We start from the raw sequence: 16,819 nt of genomic DNA on the forward strand, positions 1-16,819 counted from the left end.
TTCTTGGTGGTTGTACTTCTTCTGTTAGGTTTTTTTATTTAGTATTTTTTTCCTCTACATTAGTTCTTTTAAAGAGGCCTATTGATTAGAGTGTTGTTCAAGGGTTTTATGTCAAGTTTTTTCTTGATCATAATTTTATTAATAAACCTTTTTACTTATTAAAGAAAAAAAAAGACAAAAACTTGGCAAAGAGTTACTAAGAAAGTGAAACCGAAAACAATAAAAGGAAATGTGTGGCAAACTTTTTTTACAACATTGCATGAGAATTTGTAACCAATATGGTGGAGATTTTATAGCCAATGTTTGTTCATATATTTGAATCCATGTTTTAGGTTTTTTATTTTCTTCCGCCTACGTTGTTAATAAAAATATTACAGTGGAATGAGATATTAAAAAAAAATGGAATGAGATTGTCCCTAAATTCCAACAAACCTCTGCTAGGCCATGTTCATGTCGAGATCCTGTAAATGCAAGACTTTTGATCCTTCTCCTTCTATGGTCTCTGACATGAATGCATGTCTCCTTATTGACTCAAATCCGTATGATCAACAAATCTGAGAGTTAAATTGAGAGTAAATTCAATAATTCGTATGATTCAATCCGAATTTGACAATCAACCTATTTGCCTTCATTTGCTCCAGCCCCATTTCATAGGTATGAGATCATGATCTCTTATTTTAGGGGTGCAACATATCTAGCTATGTCATAATGAAATATTAATAAATCCACTACAACTATATTTTCTGGGTTGGGGTGAAAGTCTCAGGCTCGATATTAAACGGATAGGTTTGTTGAGAGCTCTAGCTGTACAGCTAATTAAACGATGCTTCTTTAACCAACTCCATAGTAGGATTACAAGATTTTATGGGCATGCATGCATGCAAAAAGCTATTTAAGCGCATTGGTCGTCAGGAGAAAAGAAAATAAATAAATAAATTGAAGAACAAATCGATTAGGGAAATGGATATATTGGAAAGGCAGCTGTTAGCTGCCACTTATTTTACATTTATTTAGGGCATTTGTTTAGGAATTTTTGTGTACATATCTATTCTTACCTTTTGTTGTAAGATTCTGATACAATTTTGGTAGTTTAGCTTTATTAGGAACCTGTTTGTTAGCTGTAATTTTTTATATATATCTTTGATTTTTGAGGCAATAAAGATCAGAATTCTTATTCCAAAATTTCTTAGTTCTTTTACATGGCATCAGAGCAATGGTTGATGAAAAGAAAAATGAGAGTTCTGGATCAGGGAAGAAAACTTCTAGTTCTTACACACTGAATTCGAATGACAGCCCAGGTAACTTGATTACCTAAGTTCAGTTGAAGGGCGAGAATTACGAAGAATGGGCGAGAGCTATGCGGACTGCATTGCAGGCCAAAAAGAAATATGGTTTTATTGATGGATCTGTTAAGCAACCAGTAGATGACTCACTGGAACTCGAAGATTGGTGGATGGTTAACTCTATGCTAGTTTCTTAGGTGTTTAACACCATTGAACCGACGCTTCGCTCAACCATCTCTCACATGGAGAACGTAAAGGATCTGTGGGAGGATATTAAACAGAGGTTCTCGATTGGGAATGGTCCACGAATGTAGCAACTGAGATCGGATCTGGCGAATTGTAGGCAGGAAGCTCAACCGATCGTGTCCTATTTCGGAAGACTCAAAACGTTATGGGATGAAATAAACAACTATGATTAGATACCAGTGTGTATCTGTGCAGGCTGCAGATGCAATCTTACCATTGAATTGGAAAGAAAGCGTGAAGAAGAGAGAGTTCATCAGTTTTTGATGGGCTTGAATGAAGAAGGATACGGAACAGTGCGCTCTAATATTTTGAGCACTAAACCCTTGCCCAATTTGAATCGTGCCTATGCTATGGTTGTTCAGCAAGAGCGAGTGCGAACTATAACACGAACCAAGGAAGAAAGAGGCAATCCTATGAGTTTTGCAATTCGAGCAGGTAGTCGAAATTCAGGGGGGATAAAGACAAATCCTCAATTTGTTCTAATTGCAACCGAGAGGGACATGATGCTGAAAGTTGTTTCCAGCTGATAGGTTATCCAGAATGGTGGGGTAATAGACCACGTGGAACTTCTGCTGGACGAGGAGGTGGTCAAAAGCGTGGCAATGGAGCAGGACATAGCAAGCGAGGAGTTGCTCGTGCCAACGCCACACAAGCAACTGGAGTTGATGGTGGGCATGGAATTGTGACAGATTCAGATTGAAAGGGTCTTAGTGAATTAAATGAAGAGCAGTGGGCTGCTTTGCTAGGTATGTTGAATTCTTGTCAGAATGGTAGCAATGAGAGGCTGACAGGTACGCAGAGGATATTTCTTTGGATTATTGACACAGGAGCTTCCCATCATATGACAGGAACGTTGGCATTTTTGAGTGAATTGCATGACATTATGCCATGCTCAGTCGGGTTACCTAATGGAGAAAAGACCTTGGCGGTGAAAGAAGGAACTGTGTTGCTTAGAGGAGACTTGAAATTGCAACGAGTTCTTTATGTGCCAAATTTGAATTGCAATCTGATCTCTGTATCACAACTACTTAATGATTCAAATTTTGTTATTCAACTCACTAACAAAATTTGTGCTATACAGGACCTAAATTCGAGGAACCTGATTGGAGCGGGTGAGCAACGTGAGGGGCTGTACTTTCTCAAGGGAGTGACATCGGTACATGCTTGCAAGGTAACTGATGTGGGGTCTTTTGAGCTTTGGCATAAGAGAATGAGTCATCCTTCTTATAAGGTGGTAGAGTTAATTCCAGAAGCTGGTAGCATAGTTAAGAAAACTAATAAAACTTGTGAAGTTTGTTTTAGAGCAAAGCAAACAAGAGAGATTTTCTTTTCTAGTGACAATAAGGCTGATAGTTGTTTTGAATTGATACATTGTGATTTGTGGGGACCTTATAGAGTCCCAACTTCTTGTGGAGCAATTTACTTATTAACAATTATTGATGATTACTCTCGTGCTATTTTGATATATTTATTGAATGGAAAATAAGAAGTTGCTTGTGTTCTTAAGAAATTTGTTGTGATGGTTAAACGCCAATTTGAATAAAATGTGAAAAATTGTCAGAAGTGATAACGGAAGTGAATTTATGTGCTTGAAAGAATATTTTGATGAACAAGGGATGTTGCATCAGACTTCCTGTGTAGGAACACCTCAACAAAATGGCCGAGTGGAAAGAAAACATCGCCATATTCTTAATGTGGCAAGAGCCTTGCGTTTCCAAGTAAATTTATCCATAGAATTTTGGGGAGAATATGTACTTACAGTCGGGTATTTGATTAATAGGACTCCATCTATGTTATTAAATGGTAAAACCCCATATGAGATGCTCTTTGGGAAAGTATCTTCTTACAAACACATTCGGGTTTTCGATTGTTTGTGCTATGCGCATAATCTGAATCGGGATAAAGATAAATTTGGTAGTAGAAGTCGTAGGTGTGTTTTTGTTGGGTATCCGTTTGAAAAGAAGGGATGGAGATTGTATGATTTGGAAACTAAAGAATACTTTGTATCAAGAGACATGGTATTCGCTGAAACAGAATTCCCATATGCAAATGAGAAAACAATGGGTGATGAACTCATTAAAAATGGAGTTGAGGAGTTGGTGATGAAGTTGATGGTTTAGAGAACAACTTGGGAAATGAGCACGATGAAAGTGTAGCTAGGAAAAGTGAGGTGAATCCTGAAACGGAAGAATTGATCCATGAAAACAGTGAGGGAGTGGATAAAGGTGAAGTTGTTGAAGAGCAACTAGGTAGGGGACAAAGGGCCAAGCAACCTAGTGTTCGTTTGAAGGATTATGTGACAAACGCCATCAAAACAAGCCCCTCGGTATGCTCACCTTCCCAATTTGATTCCTCAAGTACGCCTTACTCTATAGCATATTATGTGGGTTATGATAAATTTTCTGCACAACACTGATGTTTTTTGGCAGCCATTACTACAGGACATGAACCAAGCTCTTATGTAGAAGCAGTTAAGGATGAACGGTGGAGAGCGGCTATGAGAAAAGAAATACAGGCTTTGGAGGATAATGGTACATGGACAGTTGAAAATCTACCATTTGGGAAGAAAGCAATAGGAAGCAAGTGGGTATACAAAATTAAATACAATTCTAATGGAAGTGTTGAACGATACAAGGCGGGGTTAGTGATATTGGGAAATAATCAAGTTGAAGGCATAGATTATCAGGAGACTTTTGCTCCTACAACAAAAATGGTTACTGTGCGCACCTTTCTTGCCGTTGCGGCTGCAAAGAATTGGGAACTCCATCAGATGGATGTCCAAAATGCTTTCTTTCACGGTGATTTGGAGGAAGAGGTTTACATGAAGATGCTGCCTGGATTTGCTTCTCAATCACCAGGGAAGGTTTGTAAACTCCGAAAATCTCTATACGATTTGCGGCAAGCACCTAGATGTTGGTTTGCGAAATTGGCTGTATTTCTGAAAGCTTATGGATTTCAACAATCATATTTAGATTACTCTTTGTTCACTTTTTAAGCTGGGACTGTTCAATTGAATGTGCTTATTTATGTGGATGACCTTATTATCTCCAGCAATGATGTTTCCGCTGTATAAAAATTCAAGAAGTTTTTGAGTCGTTGCTTTCATATGAAAGACTTGGGGAAGCTAAAATTTTTCTTAGGGATTGAAGTAGCCAGAAACTCGAATGGTATTTTCTTGTGTCAACGTAAGTATGCGTTGGATATAATTTTAGAAGTTGGATTACTGGGTTGCAAGCCGGCTAAAACTCCTCTTGAACAAAATCACAAGCTGGCCCTTACAGAGAGTGATGATGTGGATGACCCTGCTCAATATAGGCGTCTGGTGGGATGGCTTATTTATCTAACAATAACTCGACCCGAGTTGTCTTATTGTGTGCATATTCTTGCTCAGTTCATGCAACAATCGAAGAAAGCTCATTGGGAGGCAACTGTTAGAGTTGTGTATTATTTGAAAGGAAATCCAGGTCAGGGTATACTACTGTATGCCAATTGTGATCTCAAATTATCTGCTTACTGTGATTCTGATTGGGCTAGCTGTCCTTTGACGAGACGGTCTTTGACCGGTTATTTTGTTCTTTTGGGTGAATCCCCTATCTCGTAGAAGACTAAAAAGCAACAGATAGTGTCTCGCTCATCTGCTGAAGCTGAATATCGGTCTATGAGTACTACAACTTGTGAACTTAAATGGTTGAAAGGATTATTGAATTCTCTTGGTATGGCGCATACTGAACCTATGAATTTGTATTGTGATAGTCAGACAGCTCTGCATATAGCTGCTAATCCTGTCTATCATGAACGTACCAAGCATATTGAAGTGGACTGTCATTTTATCCGTGATGAGATATTGAATGATAATATTCGAACAGATTATGTACGTAGTTCAATGCAACCTGCGGATATCTTCACAAAGGCGTTGGGAAATGATTAGTTTGACTTTCTTCTTCGCAAGTTGGGCATTCGAGATCTCCATGCTCCAACTTGAGAGAGGGTATTGGAAAGACAGCTGTTAGCTGCTACTTATTTTGTATTTATTTAGGGCATTTGTTTAGGAATTTTTGTGTACATATCTGTTCTTACCTTTCGTTGTATGATTCTGATACAATTTTGGTAGTTTAGCTTGATTAGGAACCTATTTGTTAGCAGTAATTTTTTATATATATCTTTGATTTCTGGAACAATAAAAATCAGAATTCTTATTCCAAATTTTCTTAGTTCTTTTACGGGATAAATAATATTAAAGAGGAGCAATTTTATTCCGAGAGCAAAACAATGCTCAGTACTCATTCTGTACTACATTGTTCTTATTTAAAGTTTCCTTCATTTACTTTCATGGAGCAATAATTAGCTCCTGGTAGTAGAATTGAATGATATTGAAAATTACAATACATAATTATTAAAAAAATCTCTTTATAGAATTAAAAAAAAATTAAATTCTTTTTTTTTTAACAATATTTCATACATTCATTGAAGTTAAGGTCAAGAACATGAGAAATGTTTCATAATCTTTGGCACCTGAAGATAAATTATATGTTGGTATATTTTTTATACAATAATTTAACTTTGATTCATGATTAAATAAAAAAATTTGAAAAACTCAAGACAAAATACATATAAAATGGCAGCTGACCTGATTAACCAAATGGTCCCTACTAAATTTTTGCTGAATTAATTATTAATAAAATGGTTTACTTATAAAAAAAGAAAAGACAGTACGCAGAAGCCATTAATCACAGGTTATTAAATAACTATTAAAAAAAGAAAAACTGAAAACCAAAATTATTTATCCCGATGCAGCATGTGATGACGATGAAACTTGCCTCATGCCTACATCCATGGGATAATATTTCACACCCCTTCAACACAAAGCCGCCTGCTTAATTAGTAAGACTTTCAAATTAATTCATCAGAATATGTTTCTAAAAATTAAAAAAAAAAAATTCCATACAAGTTGATTGCTATCAAATAACAATACACATGAAGAAGATGATGACCATGATGATGATGATGGAATTTGTCATTAGATCTATGAGCATTAAAAGATCAAAACTTCTTTACCTCTCTATGCATTTGGGAATATGATCAAGTAGACCTAGACAAGTGTTTATTAAGGCTTGGAATTAGAGTGAGACCGAATCGGCCAATATTGAGATAACCCTGATTAATGGTTTATAAGTTTGGATTGGGCCTCTTTTTTTTGTAAGCAAAAGAACATGCTTGATGATGACAGAAGGTAACACATTCAAGGAAAAAGCGATCTCGCTTGAGATAGTATTCAGGTACGAAGGTGCTGAGTTCATATCAAAAGCCCATGCTACAGCGACCTTAGAATCTGATCAATTAATATAGAAAAAATCTGCCGGCCTCTAGTGGGAATGGCAAGCGATAATTGTAAAGCTTTATGGATGGCAAAGAATTCAGCAGCATTTGAGTCGAACGAACCTAAAGTGCATGAAAACACACAGCGAAAGTTGCCTGCTGAGTCACGAAGGACGCCACCAATTGCACTGGGACCCAGTTTACCCAGGGACAATCTATCTACATTCCACTTGAGGATTTGAGGGAGAGGAGATTCCCACGAGTTGAGGTCTTTGTGTCCATGACTTGATTGATGCAGAGGAGATAAGCAAATCATTACCCGAAAAAGGGAAATCAGAGTCTATTGCTTTCAATTGGATTGGGCCGATTGGCGAAAATAGAACGGTTGGTTTTGATTCTCTCTCCCAGCTCTGAATCGAAAATGGCAAGTAGAAGGGATTGCTCTCTATATAAAGGCGAACCACGACGACTAGTGAGAGTAGTGGGGAGAGGAACACCAAAGACAAAGACCGAAGAACTCATCAAATTAATAGGTGTTGAACAATTATAAGACTGCTATGAATCCTAAATTTAAGAGGATTCCAAATATTTCTTCAAACTACTATGAATCCTAAATTTAAGAGGATTCCAAGAAATACTTTAAAAATAGTACTTATTTATTTGTTTAAATTATTGAATGTATTGCAATATTGGGTCTCAATTTGTTCCAATATGAAGAGCAACCATTGGAAAATTAATTTTTACATGTGAATAGATTACCATTGGATAGATGACTAATTAATTTTTCTCCCAAAAAGATCACTATGTTTTAGAGTTTTTAATGAAAGGCCTATTGCACAAAATACAGCTAATTTAATTAAAAATATTCTATTCCATTAAAAATTTTTCTATTGATTTTGATAATATATACTTTATCTAATATTGCACCGGTTGCTCAGTTAAAATCACTATGGCCATCTATTTTAAATGGTAAAAATTTAATATTAGATGTACATGCCATGTACTTAATTTATATATTCAAAATGCACTTAAAAAATTGCATTCGTTTATTCAACTTATTGAAAATGTTTAGAATTTTTTTTATTTTTTACAGAAAAAAAAAATAAATAGAAAGAGATAGTACGTGGAAAAGCCACACCCGCAATGCGGATCTGCATCAACAATAACAGGCCTCAAGGAGGACTATTCAAACTGCTCAAACCAAAAGGAAGAGAATGAGTCATTCGAGTATGCTAATCAACATAACAATCAGATCATCAACAAAGAATGAATAAGCTGGGGGCCAATCCTATTGATGAGGATCTTTTTCCAACCAACCAAGCTGACAGATAACCTAATATGCTGAGCAATATGCTCAATACACAAGACAAATATATAGGTCACACCTATTAATAAATTCACTGCAACTTTAGTTTCAGTGTTGGGGTGAAAATCTTAGTCTCTATTAAATGGATGTGTTTATTTATTGAGAGCTCTAGTTGTACGTAAACAATGTTTCTTCGACCAACTCCATTGTAGGATTTCAAGATTTTATGTGCATGCATGTGAAAAGCTACTTAAGCGCATGAGTCAGAACAAAAGAAAAATAAATAAATAAATAAATAAATTGGAGAACAAATCGATTAGAGAAATGGATCCATAATATTAAAGAGGAGCAATTTTATTCCTGCAACAAGACAATGCTCAGTGCTCATCCAGGATTACACTGTTGTTATTGGAAGTACATGGATATATAGTTTTATTAGAGAAAATAGCCCATGCTCCTGTTAGCTTAACTGGGGATGGAGTATCCCTTAGTAAGGGAGTTGTCCAGGGATGTTGCCTGGGGGACTGTACTGGCAACCAACAATCCACAAATTCACATTATTAATGCACTGAGCCCTGAAACATCCTATACTAATAGAGTTTTTCCAAATCACTTGAGTGTAGTGAGTGCATACTCCTCCATTACAAGAATTGGTGGCGTAGTTATAATAAACCTGCTCACTAACCCAGGCGTTCACTGCATCAAGGCCTGTCAGAACATTTTGAGCTACTTTCACATTCAAGCCACTCACTGAAAGATCAACGTTGATATCGCATTGACCAAGCACCGTGTTGATGTAGGCTGTGACTTGTGTGGTTAATGTGGTGTTCCATACCAGAGCTGGTATGTTTGCACCAGTGATTGCTGAACGAGCTGTGTTGTGGGCATTAAGGTAGTCTTGAATTGAGTTTTGAGCATGGGAAGGAAGCACCAGGGCCAAGCCTACGACACAAGCAAGAAAAACTGAAATCTTGCACAAACCCATATTAAGTAGTAGGTTGGCTTCTGAATTCTAAGAAACGAATGAGAGGAGTGAGGATTTCTCATGTTGCAATGGGTATTTATAGGTGAAAAAATGCATTAAACAACTATCCACAAAATTGGACTATTATTTTGCTTGTTATTTAAGAAAAGTAACCTACGGCAAGCGAAACGTACGCCTTGGATTCTGAAACTAGGAAAGTTTCGGTCTCCCACCAGCCAATGCACCTGCTGGCCTTTTCTACAAAATGAATCACATGAGACTTATTATATATATATATATATATATATATATATATATATATATATATATATATATATATATATATATATATATATATATATTGCTTATATAATTGTAATAAATACAACGATTAAAAGAATGAAAAGACTTATATAATTGCTTATATATTGAAAATGCACTTAAAAAGTTGCATTCTTTTACTCAACTTATTGAAAATGTTTAGAATTTTATATTTTATATTTTTTTTTATTTTTTACAGAAAAAAAAAATAAAATAGAAAGAGATAGTACGTGGAAAAGCCACACCCGCAATGTGGATCTGTATCAACAATAACAGGCCTCAAGGAGGACTATTCAAACTGCTCAAACCAAAAGGAAGAGAATGAATCATACGAGTATAACAATCAGATCATAAATAAAGAATGTATATGGATCCAATGACATTCTGTGCATTATTATTATTATTATTATTATTATTATTATTATTATTATTATTATTATTATTATTATTATAGTGTGTCTCACAGTACATGGGACTATGAATTGTTATTTGATAGCAATTAACTTGTGTTGATTTTTATTTTTTAATATATATGACACCCCATAGATGTAGGCATAAGGCAAGTTTCATCATCATCGCATGCTCCATAGGGATAAATACATTTGGTTTTCATTTTGTAATTTTATTGAGATAGTAAGAATATCTATAATTTTTTTTTAATTTATGAAGAACTGATTAAGAACAATCTGAAATTTAAGATTTTTTCAATTGTATTAAAAAAATATCCATTTTTGCAGTTGGAAATTTTCACTTAGACCAAATCAATTAAAGACACAAATATGTGAGCGAGACCCATATATTTAATAAATAAATTCCATCATATATCTTATATTTTGAATTCATAATAGATTCGATATAGACAAAAAAAATTATTTATAATTGGATGTGGTATTTTTACTTAGGCCTGCCAATTCAATTAATTCTATTCCTGCTTGATTTTAAACATTTATAAGTTATATAAATTTGTAAGTAACTCAGAAAGGTATATAAATTTGATAACTATATTGAAGGTCAATCTAATAATTTGATTGAAATTAATTCATTTTAACTAGATCAATCCGAATTTGATGCAAAATTAAATTGATAAAATTTATTTTTAAAATATTTTTTGGAAATAAATATTTCGAGAGTGACTTAATATAAAATGATATGTAAAATTGAAATTATTTATGCATAATGAATGAACTAAATAATTTAAATCAATTCAAAATTCAACACATAATTATTAAATTTAAAAAGTTCTTTATAATAGAATAATAAAAAATAAATTCAGTGCTTTTTTTTTCACAATTATGCCTTAATAGAAATCATAATATTTAAATAAATTCGTTGAATTTAAGGTAAAGAACATGAAAAAAGTTTCATAATCTTTGGCACCTCAAGATAAATTATATGTTGGCATATTTTTTTTATACAAAAATTTAACTTTGAGTTATGATTAAAAAAAAAAAAAAAAAAACTCAAGACACAGTCCATTAATATTACAAGTTGCTAATTAAATAGTTATTAAAAAAAAAAGAAAGCCAAAATTATTTATCCCGATGAAGCATGTGATGATGATGAAACATGCCTCATGCCTACATCCATGGGATAATATTTAACACTCGTTCAACACAAAGCAGCCAGCTTAATTAGTATGACTAAATTCATTAGAATACTTTACTAAAAGTTAAATAAAAAAAAATTACATACAAGTTGATTGCTATCGATTAAAAATACACACTATATATATATATATATATATATATATATATAAAGAATTGACATGTGACATTATTCGTCATGATATTGTTACCTGGTGTTTTTCAATTTTTTCTTTTTCTTTTTTTAAATATATTATTATTATTATTATTATTATTATTATTATTATTATTATTATGTAAATGATTATGTTTTAATAAATAATTATCAAAACTCAAGGTTATTTTAATTAAATTTATTATTTATAAATTATTATATTACTTTTTCATAAAAATAAAAATAAAAATGATAATATTTTTATTTAAAATTCATGTATATGTAGCTTGCAGATTTTTTTTTAAATTATGCAAAGTGATTATTTATTTGTAAAATATATTTAATTTAATTTAATTGAATTCTCTCTTTTTTATTAATTAGTTATTAAATTGTTTTAAATTATAATTAAGTTATTAATTCTCCAATTATACATATAAGTTATAAATTATTTAATCGTTATCCTCTTAATATTATAATAAGTAGTCAGTATTATAAGGTAAATTATAATATATTAAAATATATTTATTATATATACCTGAAATAATACATATATATATATATATATATATATATATATATATATATATATATATATATATATATATTATATGTTTTTTCATATCATTAATTTTTATTCTTCATAATATTGTCACATTACATAGTGTTATCTAATTAATTTTTTTATTCTTCTTATAAGTATATTATTATTATCATTGCTAAATTCTTATAATGTAAATGACATAAATAATTATCAAAACTCAAGATTATTTTAATTAAATTTATTATTTATAAATTATTACATTACTTTTTAACTAAAAATAAAAATAATAATATTTTTATTTAATATTCATGCATATATAGCACACAGATTTTGTTTTTTGAAATTATACAAAATGACAATTTATTTATAAAATATAATTTATTTAATTTAATCAAATTTTTTTTATTAATTAGTTATTCAATTGTTCTAAATTATAATTAAATTATTAATTCCCCAATTATATATATATATATATATATATATATATATATATATATATATATATATATATATAATGTTTTTTCATATCATTATGTTGCTTTTAAAAATAATTTTAATATTAATAAATAAAGATAATATTTAAATATAGTATATTTCTTTAATATATGAAGAGGATATAACAAAATTTTGATATTTAAAATGATAAAATAAATCACATAATTAAACCAATTTCAAATAATTCTATATTTTTAATCAATATTTCTATTGTATTACTATATTTTTTTTAAGATATCTTCATTAAAGGTATAAAAGATAAAAAAAAATTTAAAAATATGAAATAATATGTAATTAATAAAAAATAAAAAATATATAAATAAAATATGAAATAATTAATAAAAAATTTGAGACATTGTTTAATTTTCATTTATTAAAACTAAAAGAAAAATATATAAATTAAGATTATTTATATATTAAAATTATTAGTAACCATGTACGAGCAATTCCTAATAATAATATAAAGCAAGCAGGTATTATTATTACGTGGCACTTTTTATAAAAAGTGAGTATAACTTTCTCATATTTCTGTCACATGCCACCCTCTATAAAAAGTAAATGTTTAATTATCTTTTATACTAACTATTGAATTTTTATTTTATTTTTCTATTTTGTATCATTATTATTTCCATTACTACATTAATTTTATAATTTAAATGATTATTTCTTTATCAATTAATTGTCAAAATTCAAGGCTTTGTGACTAAATTTGTTATTTAAAAAATTTATTATATTGCTTTTTGTATAATTTTATTTATACCAAAAAATATAATATATTGATTTATTTTTATTTTTTATTCAATTTCTGATTAATAAAATGTCTTTCTTTTTTTATGAAAAAATAATTATTATAATTTATTTCATATTGATTAAATAATAAATGCATACTTTATATCATTGTTACCATTTGAAATGTATTTTAACTTTTGGAGAGAATTTTACATCATTATTACAATATTATCTCCTTAAATATGTAGTACATTAAATCTGTTTATACATAATTAAGTTATATAATATTATTTAAATAATCTCATATCATTGCACTAAGATTATTATTTAATTGCTTCTTAAACTTTTAAAAGTTTTACAATCAATTTTAAATAATGCACATGAAAAAATAATATAATGTTATAATTGATAGTATCATATTTAAAATGAATTAATTTCAATGTTTTAATTGAAAATATATTTTCTATTTTATTTTGCTTTTTATTTATAATATTTTTTTAATTATTTGAAATATTAATGTAAGTTTATACTGATAATTATTTCGTTAATCTTTTATATATTCTTAATTCATTTTATAGTTATGCCTTTAATTAATTTAGGTAAAATTAAATTTATATTTCTTTGATTATAATAGTTTAATATGAATTTTAAATATAAATAAATTAATAATTTAAATACGAAAAATTAAAAATTAATAAATCTAAGTGCAACAGTACGGGCATTTAACGAGTAATAATAATTAATTATAGTAATCGAATTGGATGGTTTCTGATTGGTTGGCATGTGTATTAGCTAGTACTGTAGAGAGTTTGACGAACAAAGAAATAGCGGGAAGGTCTCCAAGGATATTGAACAGCTAACATCATTCCCTGATCAGATGTAACAGATTGCTAAAAGGCAAGACGAAAAGGATTAAAGGGCCAAGTGGTGTTTCTCTACTTGGCACTCCAATGATTAACTAGGATAATATTATTTGAGATATGTCTGTTGCGTACGAAACTACACTACTCTTCTCCCATTAATCCCTCCATGCAAGGCTTGATCATATTAGCAATATTACTATTAGAAATCACCTTATAAAGTACAATGCACAATATGAATGCAATCAAGAAGCTGCTCTGAAATCATGTCCCAAAATCTCAGGTAAACTATCTGGGCCTAAAGCCTTGTGGGCACTGATACTAAATTGAGCCTCCTAAGCTCAGATTTCTAAGAAGACGAGAAAGAAAATCACACTGAGTCAAGGAAAAAGCGGGAAAGAAATTACAAATTATATAATTAACTCTAACAGGCAATGACTCATGATATGTGTTGACAAAATATGAAAGAGCAAGTTGTTGCAAATTTCTTGCATCCCTGTATCATTGATCTGCCTCATATCGGAGAGCCTCAATCATGTTTCTATTTTGTCTGGTTATTTTCATGGCATGGGAAATACTTAGTGTTTAATTTGTCCCCATTGCTAATCCAATCTAATCAAGATTTTTACTACCAAAATATCTCTTCCTGTTTAAGGATCAACTCCAACTGACTGTTAAGATAAACTTCAACATCCAAGAGACACTAGAAAAAAGGATAGGACTCTAGGCTTTCTCAACTCCTACGATGCGTCGTAATAAACAGGCCTTTCTTTATAAATGCTCCAAAAAAAAAAAAAAGTCATGTTCCAGGTAGAAGGAACAACGAAGAAAGAAATTATGTTCAAAGAGATATCACCATATGCCTCCCAATTAGGAAATTAACTCTTGGAAAATTTCTTACTTACTCCAAGGTGTACAAACACCTAACCAATAGAAAATCACATATATATATATTGTTATATGAGACCTACTATAATTTTAACTAAAATGACAATTGGTAATTAACTGGTATACACTTGGGTGTAGGTAAGAATTACTCTTTCAATTATCCTCACAAAACTATCAAATCTATCATCCAGAATCAAAGCTGACATAAAACAAAACTTACCAACGACATTAGTAGGAGCCTCAAGGGGTTACAAAAGAATAAGAAGTGTTCTACGGTTCGAATTAATAAGAGAGAGCTGATGGGCTATGAAGGAATTTGGACATCCACAAGGTCACCCAATTCCTTTTACACTTTAACTTTATAATAATAATAATAATAATTAAAAAAAGACTAAAATCATGTAACTACGAATGGTAGTTACGTTGCATGTGCAGTTATAAGAATAATGAGGGCCCAATAGCATGAAACTTCATATCAGTTACATGAATGAAACGTTGCCTAAACAAAAGGCCAAAGATGGCCGCATCTATTTTTTTTTATAAGCAAAATTTTTATTAAACTAAAATTCAGAAAAAAATTTAGCATTGACACGTCCAATTATATCCCGATCAATAAACCTCTCCATTACACCTATTTTAAGACACGATATACTAAGAAAATAAAAATCTAAAAATAAACAAACCAAGACTAAACTAAAAGAAAAGCTGCAGAATAGATCCAAATGGCCACATCAATTTTATATATATGAGAGAACGAAAACTTGATCAAGAAGGGACTAGATGCCACCACCTATGAACATGATCAAATGGAATACTAATGGATCAGCAATGGGAAACTTAATTTATAGAACTATTATATATTATATATTATTATATAGCACTATTATATATTATTTATTACATCATATGTTATTTTAATGATTAAATATATTATTTGATATTATTTATTATTTTAATATCATGCATTAATAATGTTAAAAAAGTATATTATTTATTACTATTTCTTAGGTGAAGTGGGTGGTTTAATTTTTGAAACGTATTCTATGAACTTAATATCTTGGTTCACTAGAATAAATGAAGGGCCTTGGAGGATGAGCGATTGGATCAAGGAGGCGTTGAATATCTGTGACGCCCCTTACCCGTTTACTGTATAGCCGAGCAAGAAGTGCCACATTCGGTGCCGGAGCACCCTATCTTATTTTATCATATCTATTGTAAACTTTTGATGTCATTTAAAATATGTATTCTATGTGTAATTTTTTTTTATATATCTTATTTTGGTGGAGACCCGGACAGAGCCTCCCTTATTTTATTAGCATCTGGCGGGTTCCACTAATCACCTGTTAACATGTCCATATTCATTTCATACATTTCCATATCATATTCTCATGTATCACATCATTTACAATTATTTATCAGATCTAAAAATGAAGTATTATCTATTGCATTCATATAGAAATTCATAGATAATAAATTACAAGTTTTCATTTCAATCTCAAAGTTTAATTACAAGTCCAAAATGAAATACATCATAAACTAGTAATTACATCATGACTAAACATAATGAACCAAAATACTAGTCTATACATGGGCCCTACCAAAATACAAAAGACTAGTGAGGTGACTCTGGACAATGGCAGATCTGATCAGAGCTCACAATGCACTATCGTGGTGGGCCGCTGCCACTGGACCGATCTTGCACTCACGCGATGGAAAACCAACGCACTAAGCATAACGCTTAGTGGTGCATAATTTATAATAATAATAATTTAATAATTTGAAATAATATATGCAACTCATAATTTCTTAATCTTTTATATTTTTATTGCTCTTTGGAAATAACTAACATTATCGGGATCTTTTATGATTACTTATTGTATTTTAAGTCTTAATTAATTTTTATCATTGCCCAAGAAACCTATAACAAATTTATAAAGGCTGGATGCACGGGTGTATACTGGTTAGACAGCCATATGTCTATCCGAATCACGTCGTGCACGAGGCCACCGTCGCACGAGACCATTGTCGGGCTTATAAAGCCAGAAATAAAGGAGGCACAATGGCTAGTAAGTAGGCATATAGCCTGTAGAACAATCATACCAGACATATATTGTCAGTTCATTATTTTCTTGG

The 16,819-nt window shown here is 31.0% G+C and overlaps 1 protein-coding gene across 1 annotated transcript; it reads right to left on the reverse strand.

The window, feature by feature from the left end:
- Positions 1-8,506: 8,506 nt before the first annotated feature.
- Positions 8,507-9,161, reverse strand: LOC110672856 (pathogenesis-related protein 1-like). Its single transcript, XM_021835758.2, has one exon. The coding sequence runs from the start codon at positions 9,134-9,136 to the stop codon at positions 8,639-8,641; it is 498 nt and encodes a 165-aa protein (XP_021691450.1). The 5' UTR covers positions 9,137-9,161; the 3' UTR covers positions 8,507-8,638.
- Positions 9,162-16,819: the final 7,658 nt, after the last annotated feature.

This window comes from Hevea brasiliensis, chromosome 8, assembly GCF_030052815.1.
Source record: "Hevea brasiliensis isolate MT/VB/25A 57/8 chromosome 8, ASM3005281v1, whole genome shotgun sequence".
Classification (NCBI taxonomy): domain Eukaryota; kingdom Viridiplantae; phylum Streptophyta; class Magnoliopsida; order Malpighiales; family Euphorbiaceae; genus Hevea; species Hevea brasiliensis.

Coding starts and splice junctions, on each gene's coding strand:
- LOC110672856 (XM_021835758.2), bottom strand. CDS start 9,136: ATGGGTTTGTGCAAGATTTCAGTTTTTCTTGCTTGTGTCGTAGGCTTG.